This window comes from Colius striatus, chromosome 5 (genome assembly GCF_028858725.1).
Source record: "Colius striatus isolate bColStr4 chromosome 5, bColStr4.1.hap1, whole genome shotgun sequence".
NCBI lineage: Eukaryota > Metazoa > Chordata > Aves > Coliiformes > Coliidae > Colius > Colius striatus.
This window is the reverse complement of record NC_084763.1, coordinates 5,769,011-5,789,976: the sequence shown is the minus strand read 5'-3', so window position 1 is coordinate 5,789,976 and position 20,966 is coordinate 5,769,011. Positions and strand designations below refer to the sequence as shown.

The following is a 20,966-nucleotide window of genomic DNA, read 5'->3' as shown; positions in this document are numbered from 1 at the left end:
CTGTAGAGATTTATGTAGTATTGCCATGAAACAGTTTTTACTGACAGTTTTATCATCTGCATCATATCCTTTAACTGATGCACACAGAAAAAACTGCCTTATATCAATTATCTTCATGATAAACAGATTTTATAATCTAAAGCAATACAAATCCTGTCACAAGGATTAGCTGCAACTGCTAAAGTCAAAGCAATAAGCAGAAATTATGCATGCTTTACTACATACTCTTTATATTTCTCAAATAAACCACCTTCATGAAGAGAATTTTAGAATATCCAATATTAATAGTTATCCAACTGATTACTGCTTACTGTACTAGTAATTTTGAATTTATGAGTCTTAGTTTTGAAGTACCTGTTCTATCATAGAACTGGAGGCATTTAACTAAAATACTCCAATATGAATTCAATAGTGTAAGTCAAAGAATATCCATTATCTCCACTAGGATTAATAAAATTCATCAAGATTTTAGGATATTATGAAAGGAGCTGTCTCCACACATAATGGGCCACTTCTCCCCTCTCATCCTATTGTAATCATCTTACTTTCTGGATGTAAGAGAAAGGTTTTAGTCTAGATGATTTATCCCATCAGGACGTATACTGCTCACCGAAGGACAATTAAGAAGAAAACATAACCAATTAGGAAAAGCAGTTAATCAATAAAAAAAAAGCTGCTTTCAGCTTGCTGATTGTTTTACCTGATGTGTTTTGTTATATATTGGTCCCTAAACATCTCTGTCTGAAGTATCACAATAAAACAGCAGGATAAAGCCAAAATTCACAATACTAAATAATATCCTAAATTCACAAGACATTCTCTTGATAAAGGGTGCTCATTGAAAAGCATTGTAAATACAGAGATCAAATTGTTGCTAAAAATTATTAAAGTTCTTCTCAATTACATAATACTTGAGCTATAAATAAAAAATTGTAATTGCTAGTATAGGACTTCTGTCAGACATTTCTCCAAACAACGATCATTCCAACAAGGCACATGAACAGCAGCAGTCATTAAAAACGTAATCATTAAAGACACATATAAACCATTAGAGACATTTTACACTAACTAGAACACATCACCTGATAAAACATTCATGGAAGTATAGAAAGACACAGATTAAAAAGAAACTTGGATTAAGTACCTACTCTCTATGATCTACAAAAATTGAGATCTCTACTGATTTCTATGTGAGTAGAGGGATATGTAATGATAGCATCCCACAAACTGTCCTCTCACTATGGCTTCACGGTATAACTCAACTGCTCTTTCCAATCCAGCCCTTTAGTTACAAAGCACATGCTTTAACTCTTCTCAAATGTCAATACACGAGATAAGTTACATTTGCTGTAAATGTACATGTAGAGATGCCTACAAGCCACATTCTTTTTTACTTTTAGTTCCAAACCTGTTTTACTCTAATACCATAACAACTGTGTTTACACTACATTGGCAGCTCTTCATAATGAACAGGGAAAGATACAAATCCCAAATAAAATTTTGTCCATCTTACTTTTCCAACCACCCTCAAAATATGGTGATAGTTTACATTTTAACAGAGCCTGATTTCCTCTTGGCTGATAAGGGAAAGAAAATTAAAATCAAATAACTATTCCACTGTGAGTCAATTATCATTTTAGAGCAGTCATTTCTTGCAAAGCATTTAAAAACACAGAAACAAGTAAAATATTTGATGTAAAAGAGGAATTCAGTGGTCATTATACAAATTACTCCAACAACACTCAGAGCTAAGAAATATTATTTTACCTTGAATGTGTCTATATAAAAAACAGTGTGGATTAAACCAGACCCCAAGAGGAGGAATGCACATGACGGACCTTTTTTATTTCGCTTTTCCACCATAGCAACAACTCACTGTTGCAGTATTTCTTTTGCCCTACCCAAAGCAAAATCTGCTCCTTGCTAATGCTCACTGGGATCACAAGTTATAGATGCTCCCTATTAGACTGTGTTTTCCCCTTGTGAGTAATCATCACTTGATGACCCCAGACAAAAGAGAACATTCTTTCCTTGACATTCTCATGAATAAAAGGATTCTTATTACACAGATAATAGTTCACTCTGAAAACACTGACTTGTATAACTATTTCAGCTATGACATTGGAAATAAACATTGCATCTCTAATTATCTTGCATTGTCACCTTACCTCGCTTGACAACTGGGTAAAAACATCTCCTTGTTATTAATTAAAACCTGTAGCAGGACCAGAAAGGCTTTTGCTCGAATAAAAGTTGAAGGACTTTCAAGTAAACGAATAATTGTAGTCACAAAATCCTTGGTGGAAATAAACACAAAGACATTTTTATTATTTTACGTGAAAAGGTTACTTGCTCTGTATTTTAACACAGTAGACATTTAGAAGTTAGTCATTTTCATGTGCATTGTGTATTAGTAAGGTATTTTCCTGTCACTCATAACAAAGAGGAAAAAGAAAGTAAGTCAAAAAGAGTATTGGATAGAGCTTCTCCTCCCGCTCTATTCTGCCCTTGTGAGACCACACCTGGAATATTGTGTAAAGTTCTGGGCCCCTCAGTTCAAGGACAGGGAGCTGCGGGAGAGAGTTCAGCACAGGGCCACAAAGATGATGAAGAGAGTGGAGCATCTCCCTTCTGATGAAAGGCTGAGGAAGCTGGGGCTCTTCAGCTTGGAGGAGACTGAGGGGTGACCTCATTAATGGTTACAAATATGTAAAGGGCAGGTGTCAGGAGGATGGAGCCAGGCTGTTCTCAGTGATGGCCAATGGGTACAAGCTGGAACAGAAGAGGCTCCAAAGAAATACAAGGAAAAGCTTCTTCCCTGTTGAGGTGAGGGAGCACTGGAAGGGGCTGCCCTGATGAGTTGTGGAGTCTCCTTCTCTGGAGACATTCCAAACCCACCTGTGTGACCTACTCTAGGTGGTCCTGCTCTGGCAGGGGGATTGGACTGGATGAGCTTTCAAGGTCTCTTCCAGCCGTTGAGATTCTGTGATTCTGTGAAGAGTCCATAAAACGCTACCAACTAAACTCTGTCCAAGGCAGAGCGACCCATTGCAAAGCTGCTTTGTACATCCTCAAAAGCTGTAAAAAGTAGCTAAGGTACTATGTCCAAAATAGTTTAAAATGAATTACAAAATATTGTATTTTTAAATGTTTAACCTTAGGATTAATATAGGAAATTTTAATATTTATTTCAGAAGAAGATTGAAGGATTTTCTGAAAATGTAACTATTTCAGCACAAATATGATTAGATGCTTACCTGTTAATTCCTACATAGGCAGGAAGATTAAAAACAATGCCTTTGGTGGATACAATCATGTCTATATCAGATCCTAAATTGCACAACAGATGCTCCAAATAGTAAAACTGTTTCTACCTTTTTTGATTGTTCTTGCATAAATTTCATTAATATGATTTTATTTTGGGTTTATAAAATGAAGAACATCTTTCCAAGGAACAACCTAAATTAGGACTTGGAAAGAAAGAAGAAGGATAAACCACAAACAGTAAGGAGCCATGACTTTCCTAATCCACTGACTGTTCTCCATCCCTATGATGAAGTCAATTTAGAATTTGCTAAGATCCTTGCTAACTCTTTCCTTCCTGTAAATCCAAATGAAAGAATAATTTTTCAAGCTTAACAAGTGAGAAACAACAAATAATCACAAAACATTTCCTTTGAAAAGCTTAACAAAGGTTAGCTGACTGGATTCTGAATTACAACTTTATTCTTTTTCTCTCTCTATTTTATTCTATATACTGAAAGGACTTTCTTCTCTAGTTTCTGGAATGTGGCCTGACACATGGAAAGATGTGATTCATGTGTACTGGCTTAGCTTCCAAGGGAATAAAACTAAGTACCAGTGGAAGGCAAAAAGAGCTCTCATATCATGAATAGCCGAACAAAGTATTATGAGTTGTAAAAAGCATAAGATGAGGATCATTTATGCTCTCTCCAATGATATGTTTTAACTCCTGAAGAACTAAAAAAGAAACAAAAAACATATGGGGCATCCTCTGTCTTTGAGGAACAAAAATACCTGCTACTCATTGGGACTTTTCTTCCATGAATACCAATTGAGCTATTTGAGTTTTAAAAAATCCAGTTTCAAAGATGACCTTGTTAGCAGCAGCAATGGTATTTTTTTTTGGTCAGCTCTTGATCAGAATGTCATCTGAAAAGAAACCCTACTTCAAATCTAACTCTCAAAAAAAAATCCCAATTAAAAACTAAACCGATTGACTCTACCCAACAATAACATTGAGCACAAATGGCCTCATCAACAGACACTGCATGCAAACATTTGAGGTGGATTCTTGAGGGAGTGACACTACAGAATAGAGGTGTGTAGTGTATGACTACATGTATGTACATGACCATGTACAAAGTAATACTCAACATGTAACACAAAGTATGACTCAAATTCCCTCTTTTGCTGACAGAATAACTGCAGGGCAATTTCATTGCCATAAAACTGAAAATCATCACTTCATGTGGTTCATTACAGGTAGTCTTTGCAGCAAATAATTGTACCTCTTTACAGAAACTAGAATAAGAAGAGGTGGGAAGGAGTTGGTCAGCAAACCATCAGATTTTGCTCTGATGCTGTCTTAACATTGTCTTCAAAAGCAGTCAGCAGACATTATCTGCAGAAATCCCAGCAAAGCAAACTGTTATTCATTATTCTAGAACTGTTTTGTTGTATCACTGTAGTTCCATAAATAGAAGAGTTCCTCAATCTTGTGGTTAATAAGCATAAGCTGTGTAAAGTTTACTTCTTTAAACACTTCAAATGCTTGTGGAGCATGACTTGTAGCTCCTCCAACATGAACCTGCAGCAGTACAGTCCTTAAAGCACAATTAAACCAACATTAAAGCAAGATTAAAGCAAAGTTCAAAATTTTAGTAAAGTGAGGGTTTGTGGAGTTTGGGTTTTTTTCATGAAATAACTCAAAACAAGCAAAAGAAGTTTTTATGTTAAGAAACTTTGTAAAACCTCTGACTTAGTGGAAGAGTATGCAACAGAACACTGGCTGGTAACATAAATGGTCTTGATAGATCAAGCACAGGGACACCACGACAAAGACATATGCAACTACAAGCCAAAACTCGTTTGACTTTTTAGTCCTTGTGTTCTGAAAAGCAAGAGTATTTCAGTGCCACAGGGAGGAGTTACCATGAATTAAGACAACATTATCAATTAAGGTCAGTTACATCAGACCCATCTGGGAATGTTCCATTAATTTGGCTAAAGAAATAAACGTGACATTTTGGAATTTGCTTTTCTGGTTCGTGTAAGAACTGCAAAACAACAACAGTTTATCCAAATAAACTCTGAAGCACATCTTTGCTGACCTGCAGAACTCAACAGATCAGAAAAGCCAAAAACTGCTGAAATATCATCTAATACATTAATTATTAATCATTTCACTCTTATATTGTTCTTCCCACCCTCCCACCCCTCCCTGTAATTGTTTGATGTATCTGTAGAGTCTCTGAAGGGTAAGGACACTCTTTTCATTGCAAGTGAACATACTGTGTTGACTGCAGAGACCATGATTTCATACTGGATATTCTTAGTAATACTGCAAAGCAAGTTTTAAACACATCACAAAAAGTAATGATGTTTTCAAATTGGCTACACAAGGGGAAAACAGTTAGACCACCATTTCACTACATAGGAACTGAAGTTATGATAGCAAACACATGTATTGTTGTGTATTTTCAGATTCCCTTTCTATGCATTGTAAATGCCTCCATATTAGAAGAGCTACGTCTTCAACCAAATCATTGTATGTTTTTATTAATCCATACTGACATCCACAAGACCATACACATCAGAGGTAGCTTCTTGTCCACATACACATAGAAAAAGAGTAAATGAAATACGAGGATCACATTTGTAATGCATTTAGAATGCTTTTTTCAGTGCCATAATTGGACATAGTCAAGATAAAAAAAGAATATGGCCAGTGATGCAGGGATGCAAGGAAATGATGTAGTTGTCACAACACATTGCTGTAACTACCTGAATAATTTTACTTATTAATACTCAGGAAAAACAAACAAACAAACAAATAAGAACCATGGAAGAATCTATCTGCATTCAAAAGTATATATGACTGGTTTTCACTCATTCAAAGGAGAATCTTAACAGCCAGATGAAAGTAATTAGTAATGGTTTTATCTACTCCTGTAATGGGTCAAAGATTTCCAATTTTTAATTCTTTTTCCACACTTCATTTTAAAAACATAATTTTGGCTTTTTTTTTCCCAAGACAGGAAACTAAAATAGAAAGGGTCTGTATAGGACAGGGATGCAAATCAGTCCCTTTTAGCTACTGTAGTTCTCTGAAGATTGATTCAAGTGCAGATGTCCACAGAACTGCATTTCTTCTTTGTCTTTTGGCTTCTATTTTGTAATTGGTTTTATCAGTAGTCTTGAAAAGAGTAGAAAACAAGGACAGCCTTAAGTAAGCTAAGAGAGCTTCCAGATAATACATACAAAGGATCTCCATCTTGAATGTATATCTTTAAACATCTTTTCTTATGTTGGTTTGCAGCTGCATTAAAAAATAGCCACAACCTCGTCAGTCCCTGTGTACCACTGAGGTCCTTTTGCCTCTTAAGCTATAGTATATGAGGATTCTCCAAAAGGCAAAATCGTAGGCCAACACTACCCACTTGTTCTTTCTCTTCCCTTCACTCATTAAGGTAGATGTGTGTGTCATGCTCATAGAATATTGAAAAGTGCATGGATTATTAAATTCCATTTTCGGCAAGAAAATATTATTACTCCATGTAATGTGACAGCACCTGGCAGTTCAATTCAGCAGCAGGACTATATTTTTAGATAATATTCAAGGAAAACAGAAATTTAGTTTCTGCTTCCAAAATCCTACAACCTAATTTGAGCAAATTAGTCATTCTACAAGATATAGATTTATCTGAGCTATAAGGCAGATAGTTACCAAATGCGGTCATATGCAATAGAACTAGACCCTCTTGACCAGCTTTTAAAATACAACTTTTTCCACTTACAGCTTTAGATACTAGTCCCACTTTTATCCTTAGTTTGCTATATGCTGTTAAAAGAATGGCTATATTTGCCTATATTTCAATTTTTTGATCTGCAAAATTTCAACACTTATAACTGATCATAAAACAGTTACTACAATTCCTAAATGATTAAGCAGTGATTTTAAAGCCCCAAAGTTCAAGCCATTACCATACTGCATGCCATCAAAATACTTTCTGTTTTCCTATAACTAGGCAGAGAATTTCAGAGTTTATTATTTTTATAACATTAAAAAAATGATTAAAATAGCTCATGAGAACTGTAGTGTCAGAAAGGAAGCCCTTTTAACAATAGAAACTCTACACAAACAAAAGACTCTTCAGAGGGATTGGACTAGATGATCTTTCAAGGTCTCTTCCAACTCTTAAGATTCTGTGCTTCACAGAAAGTATCATGTTGCAGCTGTTTGCTTGTTACACATCGAATTCTTTCACTGAATGTTCCAGTGAATATTTTTGGAACATACTTCTCGGACTCCCACCAACACGCAGTCATGTGCACTATTAGAAACTGAGACTTCACAAGACAATTTGCCACCTGTTAATGCTGTTGTAGTGGAATCTGTGGAAAGCTTAAGGCCAGCTGACACGTTTACAAAAACACATTGGCAATTCTGACAAGGCTCAGAAATTACTTTTAGGAAGATAATGAGTGATTACAAGCTGGAGGAAGAGAAGGGTGGAAAACAGATTATTTTTTAATTTAAACATCATTAAAACAATATGTAGAGAAATCAAATTAATATCTCACAGCTAAAGCCTAATAGATTGTAAAAGTCAAGATGACTGTCAGGTTACAGCATACGTTACAACAGAGTATCTGATGTAAACTCAGGATGGAGTTCCTATTTTCTTTGTGTTTTTCATCCTTTGCAAGCAGATGGAGGATTACTTTGGTTTATGAATTGCGCAGAATTACTGCCAAAAAAACCACAAACCCACACTATCTCTCTAAACACAGAATAATAAGGTGATCAAAATAGAAAGCTTTTAATCATGTCTTCCCAAAACTATATAAATCAGAACTAGTCATTTTATTCAGTGACACTAAAAAGAAAACCCAATGTTATTAAAATGATAATTTCTGCAATACATTTCGCTTACAAATTGGCCCACGGTGCTTTAAGGAGGACATAAAATACAGCTTTAGAGTCAATCAGGACACTCATTATTTTCTCTTTTAAATGTCTAAGAGAGCTATGTCAAACAGCTGTCCTCATGCATTTCTTATTGTTTTTCCTTAGGGTCGTTATCAGTTATGGTCAGGCTAGAGTTTTGTGAATTGATTTAATTCTAGCTGCAGTAGTAATTTATATACCCATTAGTACCATCTCTTGAAGATCTGTATGAGAGAGACAAAAACTATAGACTTTAATACTTACATTTTAAGCAAATAAATATATAAAATAAATACATTCCTCATTTCCTGCCATTCAGATACATGTCACTGAGTTAACCATTCTAAAAAACACAAAAACACTGCTACTTTTTAAACTTTCCATTAGTGAAACCCCATGCCTGAGAATAACAGTAAACTGAAATCAAACCTTTTCTTGAATCAGCCTCTGTGGATGAATCCCACTTGACAACATCGCCAAAAACATGGTGAGCATGTACTGCTGAATTTTGCATATTCCATTTGCCAAGATATTTAGCACAGCTGCTAATCCCACCTTTTCAATGACACTCTGGAAAGCAGTAGCTGAGTAACGAGTAACTCTGCATAAAGCCTACAAAAGTGGAAAAAAATAGTTATTTAGTGGGATTACTATCTCAAGAAAAATAATTGAGAACAAAAACAGGTGGAGACTTCTCCAATAGTTTAACAAGATAGAGAATTCAAATAGAATTCAGTAGATAAATATTAGAGGGAAAAGCTACTTGATTTTTAGAAACCTGGAATTCTTCTACATATCCTGCTATACACTCCATGCAGCTGAAACTGGAATATTTGGTACATCCACATCAGAATCAGTCACGTTACTCTTTTGCTCTACAGAACAACACTGTTAGAGCAGAATAGTCCACGCTTGAGTCTTATCAGGACAAAATTTAGACATCATCAGGCAACACTGCACTAGAAAGGAGCACAGCAGAAAGTAAAGAGGTGGCACACACCATAGAAATTCTGGACACCTTTTAAAGGAGGGCATCTTACTGCTCATAGGCCATGATAGTTCACTATAATGATAGTTCACTATCAAAAGTCACTCTTTAGATCCAGATGCTACTTTTGTTTTAGAAACTTGTTAAGGAACAGTGTTTACTGAACATGCCAACTATTTTCCAAATGATTGATTTCCCAACAGTAGCAATTAAAGGAATTCTAACAGAAAATGCAGATACTGACAATGTTCTAGTGAAGTGCACACAGATCCACTCAGTGAATACTACACTTAGCAATTTCCTACCAAACGTTATCAAATGCCATCCAGGGTGGATTGATCTGCAAGGCAACAGAGATTCAGAGATTTTCATACCACTGGAAATGCAACCTTCAAGATACTGTAACTGCTTTTGTTCTCTCCAGATAAAGAAAGTAAGATACTTTAGACATTTTAAATTTCATTTTCTTTGGCTTGAATGTAGTGTTAGGACTGGAAAACAGATTATGGCAATTATTTTGTTCTTGAAAACCTTAATCATTAAAATCTTAATTGGTTTTAGGGAAAAAAAATTGAAAGCAATTTTCTTCTGTGAAAAGTAGGCAGTGTTACCACTTCTTTTTTCTCAGACCAGCTCTTTAGAAATTGCTGCTTACTTGGTGTGCATTCAATAGTGAGGTCTCATTTAAGAGAGGCTATAGTCAATTACACCCACAGAATCACCAGAGAGAAGCTTTCCACGTAAGAACCTCAGAAACTTCTTAGTTCGCCAGTGCTCTTATAAAACTACTCAAAACATCCTTAAAAAAAACCAAACAAAAACCCCTCACAAACCAGGAAGCAGAAAAGACAATAAATAAAGAACTTGTGATTTTTAAACAGACATTTAATTGACACCAGCTATCTACTTTGCTCCTGTTCTTCCCTGTCCTTTCTGGTCTGAGAATCAAACTGATTTCAGGTTTTCTTTTTTACCCCCCCTTTTTTAAAACACAGATATTAATATCAGTTTCTTAGTGCATCGTGCTCTATTTCCCTAAGGATATAATCCTGCTCTTCACCTCTCGTCAGAGTTCTCAAAATTAATGGGCAGGAGCTATGTACATTCATTTAACAAATCCTCGAGGGTCATATTATAAGTGAACTGCTGGGACTTAGGGACAGACTGTGTCAAATGCAACACTGAGCTAACTTGGTGTGCTAACGTGGTGTATGCAGACTTGACAATGGCTTAGCTCACTGCTACAGACCTCAAACAAGAGTGATCATACCCACAGGCCACAGACCATCTCCAGGCAAATCTAGTAGGAAAGACATGGCATCATACTACAGCTTTGGAGATAGGAAAAGCTCCAGACCAACAGCCAAGGGGAGAAGCTTTTAACCCCCATTAGCTTGTATGTCACGGAGCACTCTGCTGTGTGAGTGAAATTAACACTTCAGCAGAAAAGCAGAAGATAGAGGGAAAGAAGACAAAATATCCTAAATCACTTTCTGTAGATCTAGTATCTGGCAAGAATAGATATAGATAAGTCAAAAGGTGATGGAACAGGAATTGAGAACTGATGAAAAGTAAAGTTCACTCAGCAACACTCTTGGAACAGAAAATGATCAGTGAGACTAAGGCATTGGCAGATATTTTCTTCGAAGTGCCTCCTTTGTCCTTGCTCTCTGCACAGTCTTAACCAGCACCTTTCCTTCTCACAGCTCCAACTCTAGCATCATGATCTTCATCCATCCCTTCCAACTTGAGATATTCTAAGATTAAGAGTGGAACATCTCCCTTATGATGAAAAGCTGAGGGATCTGGGGCTCTCTAGCTTGGAAAAGAGGAGACTGAGGGGTGACCTCATTAATGGTTACAAATATATAAAGGGTAGGTGTCACGAAGATGGAGCCAGGCTCTTCTCAGTGATGGCCAATGATAGGACAAGGGGCAATGGGTACAAGCTGGAACATGAGAGGTTCTAAAGTAACACAAGGAAAAACTTCGATGTGAGGGTGAGGGAGCACTGGCAGGGGCTGCCCAGATGGGTTGTGGAGTCTTCTCTGGAGACATTCAAACCCACCTGGACAAGTTCCTGCGTGACCTACTTTAGGCAGTCCTGCTCTGGCAGGGGGGTTGGACTGGATGAGCATTCAAGGTCCCTTCCAACTCTTAAGACCCTGTGATTCTGTGATGAGCTATGCCCTATGCATTGCCTTCTGGTCTTATATGCCACAGAGTGGCTAGGTGACACTCATCCTTTCAGGGTGTACGCCCTGAGTCTCTCAAGTCTAAAAATGATTTTATGTATCTGCAATACCCAAGTCTCTGAAATAAACTATGGACCACCAATTATTTAAGAAAAACAAAACAAAACCAAACCAACAAAATACAGCAACAGATCCCCAGAAGATTGTGTTGAGCTTTCCTAAATTAGTTTCTGCTTAAATTGCTTAAGTTTTGTTACTCCTCCTCCAGGAGAAAAAGCCATCTAACACCAATAAAATTAAAAATTATCTTAAAATTAAAGTTTTAAAACTTTCAGTATACTGGAAAGAAAATGTTCTTTTTGCTGCTGAGCTTGTCAGAATGTCACTTGGACATCTGACAGAATTATTTCTTCCCTGAGTCTAGCAAAATGATAAAAAGATACAGCTTTCCTACAGGCAAAATCTGTGATACTTATGTGAGGCATGTTGGACTCCAAAGAGAGCAAAAATACTGAGACATGGTCCCCATTTGCCACCTCTGACAGGCAGGACAAGGTGAAGTGTCATTTCTTGACTCAGAGACTTAAGACAGAGAATCTTCTTGATATATTTTTATTATTGATTGAAATAACCTTAAGTAGAATTCCATTGTGCCTTACTGCTCATATACTTTGCAGACAGATTTCTACCTCTAGGTAAAGATGACACATGTATTTCTTAAGAGAAATGTATTTTTCCTTGTGAATATAGACATCAGTGAAGAATAAATTCTTCAGGATACATTCAAACAAGGTAGGAGCAACTGCATAATAAAATACAATAGGACACTGACGATCTCAATTTATGTGGTAACGTTGAATAAAAATGCCTACATATCTATAGCAACAATTTAATGAACACAGAAATTCTACAGTACAATATAGCTGTAGAATACATTACTATTTTACTTCAAAAATTATTATGTCACTGAAATCTCTATAAACTTTAGTCAGTAAGAGATCTGCCTGATTTCAATATTGATTGGTTATTTTTTTCTGAAGTTAAGATTATATACCTGAAAAGCTCAGCAGTATTAATACATAACCATGATTTGCATCAGGCATTATGTAATAAATCCAATAAGTTCATCTCTGTTATTTTAGTGTTTCACTACGAAGCAGCAAAAGGATTAGAGTATCACCTCATTGGATTTTACCTTAGAAGGTTCCCTGTACAATTCACTCCATATGCAGTATAACATAATTCAACTGCAGAATTTTGATAAAGGACACAAGCCACAAAAAAGTGGAGGAATCCAGGCACACACATTTGTCTGGATGAAGGAAATGACTACATGGATAACAATAATTTCCCTGAAGACCACAAAAACAAGAAATGAAGCAGTTGGACCAAGGATGTAGAGTGAATGCCTCTTGCAGTCCCTCTCACTGCTGCCTGCATTCAATATGCTAGTCTGGAGCAAGCCCTACATCCAGCATGACTAAAATCTCAGTAACTGCCCAAGGTAAAGGTATGACCTCCAATAAGCCTACTGCCTCACAGGACAAAAATGTTAGCTGGGAAGTTATTTTGTCATTTAGATTGTCCATATCTACATTTGTACCACCGATTTCCACAAGACGTTGAAGAAATTTCTTCCTCGGGAGAACTCGGTATACACAAACAATTTGGTCATCTCTCTAAAACACCAGCCTCGACAGTAAAGCATGCACTGCTAAGGAACTTTGACTAAGAAAAGTTAATAGAATGATAAAAATCACTTCTTTCTCTTACATTGGCAACTGACATTGAAAGGAGGTCTTGCAAATCAGTTGAGCTTCTGTAGGGAATCCTGGTAATTGCAGCTGTCTTGACTTCCTAAAACACACTGCTTTTTCCTAACAGATGTTACCTGTTAAGAGGGCTGCTGGAGTAATCCTTGAAGACTGATAAGCCTTGATAAACAAGTTTTTGAATTTGCATTATAAAGGGATGAAAAAAAAATCAGGAAGTAAAAACAATACCATTGCAAGTCTTATGAGTATCAACCCAGGAGGGCCAGATGATTCAACTTTGAACTACAGTATATATAGGCTAACCTACTTGACATACCACTGTATTTACCATTCCTGGTTGAGCAAGAAGCCCACACAGATCAGGTTGCTCCATCACAGCTGCCACGACATGTAGCTAAGGAACTGATGAACTCAAAATCTGTAGTACTTTCCATTTCCTCACTAGGAAGAGATGAAACAAACACTGGCACTATTTGACTGAACAATTTAAAATGCCTCATTGATTCATAAGTAGTGGTAGCTTGCCCAAGAGAAAAAATGACTTTTCAAGAGGTGAGGGGAAAAAAAATAAAGCCCACTGACATTCCTCTCATGGTCTTTCATTGTTCAACATCTGAATGCAGTTCAGACAGACTGGGATATATGCTCCTCACTGTGACACATGGAACAGGCATAACCATCCGGCCCCAACAAATGGAGCAGCTCTAAAAGCCTGGTGTTGGAAGTCACAGAATCACAGAATGGTCGGGGTTGTAAGGCACCCCTAGAGATCACTCAGTCCAAACCCCTGCTAAAGCAGGCTCCCCTCAATCAGTAGCACAGGAACACATCCAGGTGGGTTTGGAAACCTCCAGAGATGGAGAGTCAAGGGAAAGGTAAACCTCAAAGCAAAGTTCTTGAGGTGGATAGCAGACAAACTGGAGAAAAACATCAGGACTAGTTGAAAGAGGTAAAAATAAAGAACTATGATCAAGTAACAAAGAACAACTGCCTAGTCTAATGATTGATAAGAATGGAAAGCAAAGGATGAAAACATCTCTCATGGCAAAAGTAGTGACAGAAGAAAGGATTGAGCAGATTTGTTTAAAATACTCAATAAGTAAAGGAAATTATAATTCTAATCTCTGGTCTTTTACCATATATACTGCCATGATAAGTGAGCATAAAATTCACAGATCAAATGGATAAAGGCTCAAAAAAAGCCTTGCTGATAAAGTAGCCTACCAGCCAGATTCACAAGCATGGTTAAGCTATAAATGCTCTATGTAAAGGTTACATATATTTTTTACATTTTTAGACTGACAATCTCATGATAGAAGTTCTAAAGATTGTTTTTACAAAGAATTTCAGATGACATGGAACAAAGGCTTCTGTAACATGTATTTTACTAAATAAGTTAACTGTTAAATTGACTGTTCTAAGAGGTCAACACATTTTCCCAGGGTTTTAGTAGTTGATTTTCTAGGCAAGACTGCCACAACTACACAGAGGTAAACATTTATTTTTTAAAACAGTGGAATAAATGCATAACTATTTCTTCAGTCTCATTTCAGATGTATTTTTAATTCTCTCTCTCTCTCATTACCTCAATGTTATATGTGTCTAAGCAGAGACTGCTGCTGCAGCAACATCAGCATTTGCTATGTGAGAAACCAACGGTAAACTCATTAGTGAGCCTGAGTTCTATTCAGGAAAAGAGCATCCATTATCACACTTGATTTAAAATACATCGATTTAGTGTTCACTTCTAAAATCATAGAATCATAGAATGGTAGGGGTTGGAAGGGACCTTTAGAGATCATCCAGTCCAACCCCTCTGCAGAAGCAGGTCCCATCTAGATCAGGTTGCATAGAAACGTCTCCAGGTGGGTCCTGAAGACCTCCAAGGAAGGAGCTTCCATACACTCCCTGGGCAGCTTTGGCCAGGGCTCCATCACCCTCACATTGAAAGATCACCTGTATTGTTGGGTAGGCTTTTGTCTTGTCAACAAGAGATATTATTAAACTCCCAGCCTTGCTAAGTATATTCTGTCTTACAAATCTTCCAAACTTTTAGCTTGCTCTGTTTGTCTTGTTATCATCCTATTTTAACTTAAAAATTCAAAGCAACACTAGCCCTGACAATTCTATAGAAAGCAACATGATGATTTCAAATTTCTTCTAACAAAGTCTGTGATCAACAGAGTAAACATTTTTCATGTAAAACATCACGAAAAAAAGACTTTGCAAGAATGTAATTGATTCTTTGAAAGATTAAACTTCTCAAACATAACTCGTTATCCCCAGCATAAGAAAATATATGGTCTAGAAAATGATGAATAGCAAGAAATTTTCATAAGCACTGGACTGTAATGCATGCACTTCTCAATTTCAGAAAGCTTGTAAATATGTTTTAATGTAATGTGAAATAGAAGTACATACACATGTAGAAAATATGCTCAAAAATATTTCTGGTTCATTTCAAAATTCTTTTCAAAATCAACTTCAAAACCTTTCCATATCACAAAGGAAATTCCTTACCGAAATGGCAGTTATCTTCAGAGAATCTACTGCAGAATGTGTGAAAAGGTACCACAAGACAGGTCCAATTTCTCCAGTTACAAATCCTTGTGCATGGCAAGAGAGAGTAGTGCAAACATTTTCAATTATTTTTGCTGCCAGATGGTTCACTACCCGGTCTTCCTATAGGAAGGAGAGGAAAGGAGAATTCATATACAAATGTTTCTAACGTTTCTCATTGCTTTTTAAACTACCACTTATATCCATGTTTTATTTCACTTATACTGTCTTAGTGTGGTTTCTTATTTGATACCTGCCAAAGTAATTTCATAGGAAACTTCACCTTGTTCCAAATTCATGTTTACAAATCCTACCACCACACACTTTCTCTTCTACTGCAAAGACAATTTAATACAAACACAATTTAATACAAAATCTTTCAAATCTAAATGATCACTCCAAACCTAGTCACTAAAAAAATTAAAAGGTTTTGTTACGCTAGAGGTGCTCTATGACCAGTGTTTTATCAATGAATGTCTGTATCAAAACTCACCTCTACAACAGGCTCTAGATAGCAAGATTATAAGACATACATTAATGAGGTTAACTATAGTGAAATTAACTATACTAAACCCTCTTTATTCAGAAGAGCCAATAACCCTTCAAGATAAAGAAAATGCCTTCTTTCAAGTCAAGTTATGATTCCATAACTCCCTTATCTTCCAAAGCAGACAATCCCAACCAATGTTTAAGATAAACCATTGAGTCTTGCATCAGTCCCCAAATTTCCATAATAGATTTTGAATCCTTCATAATTTTACTAATAATCAAATAATTTTATCTTCAAAATCCTTTGTGGAAAGCCATCGTACATGTACATTTAATATCTACATAACAGTATTAATATTGTTATACATGCCATAAAAGAAAAAGGGAAATTTTGTTTTCAACACAGGTCAGGACATGCTACATTCCAGGAACTAAGTGAATATCAACCTGGCTACATACTCAACTGCCGATGACTGCAACATAATGATGGAAGACTGGGGAAGAGTCTGGATGAAATCAGATAAAATTGACTGGAGAATGAACTTTTAGAGCTCCTTTTATGGGCAACACTTGTGAACAACCATCAGAGACCACTGAAGACCGTATTAGAGTATGAGTAGTAGACCTATGTTTAGAATGACAGGAATATTATACTAATATGCAAAACTGTGACTAACCATATAATAGAATGAGATATGTATAGTATGCTAATGTTTATGTATATAAGTGCTGCACAGAAAGCCCCTTTGGCATACTTCATTTGTAGAACTACCACTGAGCACCAGGGCTTCTGCAAACCTGAAATAAATCAACAATGTCTCACTCAAGTGTGTAGTTATTGGCAAGTTGTGCATCAGGTAACAAATCCACTTTTCAGACAATAATACAACAATGTCTCCATGCAACAAAAAACATTAAGTCAAAATAATCACCAGTCATAAGAACATCACGTGGCAGCAGTTCTCAAGAAAACTGTTACTGACTCCAAAATAAGTTTAACTTAATATAGGTCTCATAAAAGCAGAGTCAGTCTCTTCTCTCCTTCACCTTCTTTTTTACTATTTTTTTTTTAACCTCTGCCTTCACTTAAAAGCAGGATCTTTACCTTAATAGAACTGGAAGACTGATTGCTGGTGCTGTTTTGCATGTGCATTGCCTCAATGTATCTCACTCTTTAACTATGAATAAGTGCACTTTTTTGACTATGTCCTAAATGGCATTCTTGAGTTCAGCAAGAGTGAATTTTAATGTGAGGACAACCAATTTAATTTGTCAGGTCTACCTCATAGCCTGGCTTCACAAATAATTCATCATTATATCTAACTGATTTCTTTCTTAAACTAATCTCCACATTATCCTACTAACCTTTGGATTTCCGACATTTATCTTCACAGTCAGACCCACCAACTGTGAGCAATGATAATGAAACCTTCCAGTAAGCACTACAAAAGCCTTCCAGAAGTAGAGAACTTCATTAAAAATATATTCAACATCCACTCTTGCTTCTACTGACTTAGGTATTCTAAAATATACATGCTGAGGTAGAAACGTTTGGAAACTCTAGTATAATGCTGTCAAAAAAAAGCAGCTGTATTAATCATTTTAATGCTAATCCTTCCTATTCTCCCAAAGAACTACAGCTCTACTCAATATATTTAAAGAAATACCAAAGTCTGTTCCCAGCTAAATCAGTTATACTCTTTTATAAAACTCTACTCACTTCTCTGGTTTTCTTTCTGATCCACAGACCTGAAGCCAAAAAAGATTTCAGCTTCTCTGTTTGTGCAGTAATAAAAACTGTAATATATTGTATAATTTCCATCTATTAAAGATTTAAATAAACAAACTTGTTTACCAAAACTAAGGTTCTCAAAGTTTTTATAGATACAGTTGATTTTTAATACTTTTCTGCAAATTGTATTTATGATTTTCGGGTTTTGGGAGGTCTTTTGGTACAGCTGAAGTAAAAAGAAAATGATTTCTCAAACTGACTATATGCATGTAAAATCAAATCAATAATTAAAACTTTAATAGTCAGATTAAATCTCTCATATATGAAGTAATTACTAGAAATGGCAATTAGGACCCCGCTGCTGCTTTAAGCAGGCAGAGACACTTTAAAAATGCACTACAATCCCAATAATTAATAATAATCAAAGCATTATACAGTGGATAATAGTTAGTAAGAAAGTTCATAAATTTCCAAATCCAATTACATATTTTATACATCAAACTTGGTCCTGAAGATCTGTTTTCATAGAAACATAGAATGGTAGGGGGTGGAAGGGATCTTCAGAGATCATCTAGTCCAACCCCCCTGCAGATGCAGCGTCACCTAGATCAGGTCACATAGGAACATGTCCAGGTGGGTCTTGAAGACCTCTGCTGTCCTGGCCATCCTGTTATCCTTGCTGGACTGGGCTTCCTGAGCGTCGGCCTTGGCTGTAAAGACTGAAGCAAAGAAGGCATTCAGTAGTTCAGTGCAGCCTTCTCTGCACCCTCAGACACCAGGGCACCCTCACTGTTTAGCAGTGGGCCTGCATTCCCCCTCGCCATCCTTCTGCTGCGTTTTACTTTCTTGCAGCCACCTTTGACTTATGCCATGTGCCAAACAGTCCTACCGTTTTAGCTAGAGAAAGGTCATGTGTTACCATAGTGCTCTAAAAACCTCTATGAGGCTGTCAGAGTAATTCCCTTTGCTGCTACCTGAGATTGTCCATCTCGGCTCCTCTGGGATCTGTTGCTGAGCAATATCTAAGCAACAAGATTTGTATCATTTACTGCTTAATTAGACTTCTGGTTGGGATGCTTGACCTAAACTAATACTTGGCCTCTAACTAAAGGAGTCATCCTGTCCTGTTACCAGCTACGTTAGTGAATAGAAATAGATCTTCAAGAGATGAGTAAAGTGATTTCATGTAACACTTCTGCCCACATCATGAACTGCATCAAAAAGCAGCACATACTTTCACTGGGTTTAGATTTCAACTAGTTTTATAAAATACAGTTAAAGCTCCTAATTTTCAGTCATGCTGAACACTTGCAGACATGTTTCCATTTGAAGTCACAGATGCTCAGTAAAAACGAGCCCCAAGTGAGAACACAAATACCAAAAGGGTAAATATACGTTAACTACTAAAAGAAAACTTCTTTTAATCAAGTCTTTCTATTCCAGTTGTTAGGGGAAAAGTACAAATCAAGTCATCAAAGAACACACATTCATTTTTTCAAATAATGGAACCTACAGGATATTTCATTGTTAAAAACTTCACAGTGCACTAGAACTTTTGGAGACATGGAATGTACACTGTGCCAATCAACATACTACCTAAGAATAGCATAATTTTCTCTAAAGGTTTAATAAAACATTTTATGATCTTTTTATATTATACTGTGTAGAGATACATGCACTTGAGTAAAAGCATAATACTGACAAAAAAACACTGGGAAAGCAGAAAGATTCAGGAAGTAACACTGTATTCCACCATCATTCTAAATCAACTGCCACACACTTTTTCCTTTAACCTAAAAAAGACATAATAAAAAGAAACTACAGACATAATGAAGTAAAGCTGTATCATCCTGAGCATTCAGGATGTTAGGAATTAAATCTTAATTTGGCAATAATTTGTAACATCAAGCTGTCACGGGAAAGAAGAAACATATAGAAATAAAACTTGAAAATATCTTTTTTGGGGGGAAAAAAAGAAATTCTGTCACTAAGCTAGAGAACTGATATCTAAAGAAGAAATTAAAGTGAGAATGCATATGATTCAGAGCATTAATTTTATACTATCACCAGTTCTGTCAGTAAACACACAAAAATATACCTTAAGAAGAAATAAAAGTGAGAATATATATAATTTAGACTATGAATTTCATACTAGAGGCTGTTCTATACTTTCTGAGAAAATAGTTATGGAATGGGCTGCCCAGATGGGGTGTGGAGTCTCCTCTGGAGACATTCAAACCCACCTGGATGAGTTCCTGTGTGACCTACTCTAGGAGGTCCTGCTCTGACAAGGGGATTGGACTGGATAATCTTTTGAGGTCCCTTCCTCTTAAGATTCTGTGATTTTACTCTCCTCCAAATTTCTGTAAAAGAACTGCTCTTGCTAAGGACATACACCATAAAACATACTGTCTTATATTATTTATTGTGAGTTACTTTAAAATGTATCTTTTATTATTCAAATTCCTCATCAGGTCAGAACCAAAACCCTCAAACTCACACCTTGCTCCCTCATAAAAGAACAAGTCCATATGAAACAGGGCAATGTGTACTACAAAACGTACTGGCAAGCACTAATTTATTGAAAAAAATCCTGCTTACATGGTAGCTTGTACATCCCTAGAGCAGAAAATTGTCCTTTGTAACCTCATTCACTAATTCTCAATCAAATTTACTCTCCAGGTGCAATGCTTTAAAGTGAGGGGATTGTGCATATTCTAAAAGCCAGATGCAGCTAATTAGCTTCTGTTGTTTATGTTAATTTACCCATGCAAGTACTGCATATATATATAATTTTTTTCCAGGTTCTACAAAGTTATTACTAAAATTGCATATAATTGTGTACTTTATATTTACATGCTAAACAGAAATGGACAAGATAAAAAGCTCCTGAAAGCCTTTTCAATGGTTCTGCTCTGTTTTCACACAGAAAAATGTAAAAGGAGGTCTGCACATTTTCTGACTCCACTGCCTAGTTTCAGTGAAGGACATCATCAAAGCAACACAATCCAGACCAAATCAAAAAGAAAAATTA

At 36.3% G+C, this 20,966-nt stretch overlaps 1 protein-coding gene across 1 annotated transcript in view; it reads right to left on the bottom strand.

Moving 5' to 3' along the window:
- ULK4 (unc-51 like kinase 4) overlaps nt 1-20,966 on the bottom strand; it is a 211,081-nt gene that overhangs the window by 147,756 nt on the left and 42,359 nt on the right. Inside the window, exons 20-22 of the mRNA XM_061996793.1 lie at nt 15,673-15,834; nt 8,624-8,806; nt 2,169-2,296 (exon numbers count right to left, since the gene is read on the bottom strand). Of these exons, the coding sequence (XP_061852777.1) occupies nt 2,169-2,296; nt 8,624-8,806; nt 15,673-15,834 (473 nt within the window). The remainder of the gene's footprint in view (nt 1-2,168; nt 2,297-8,623; nt 8,807-15,672; nt 15,835-20,966) is intronic.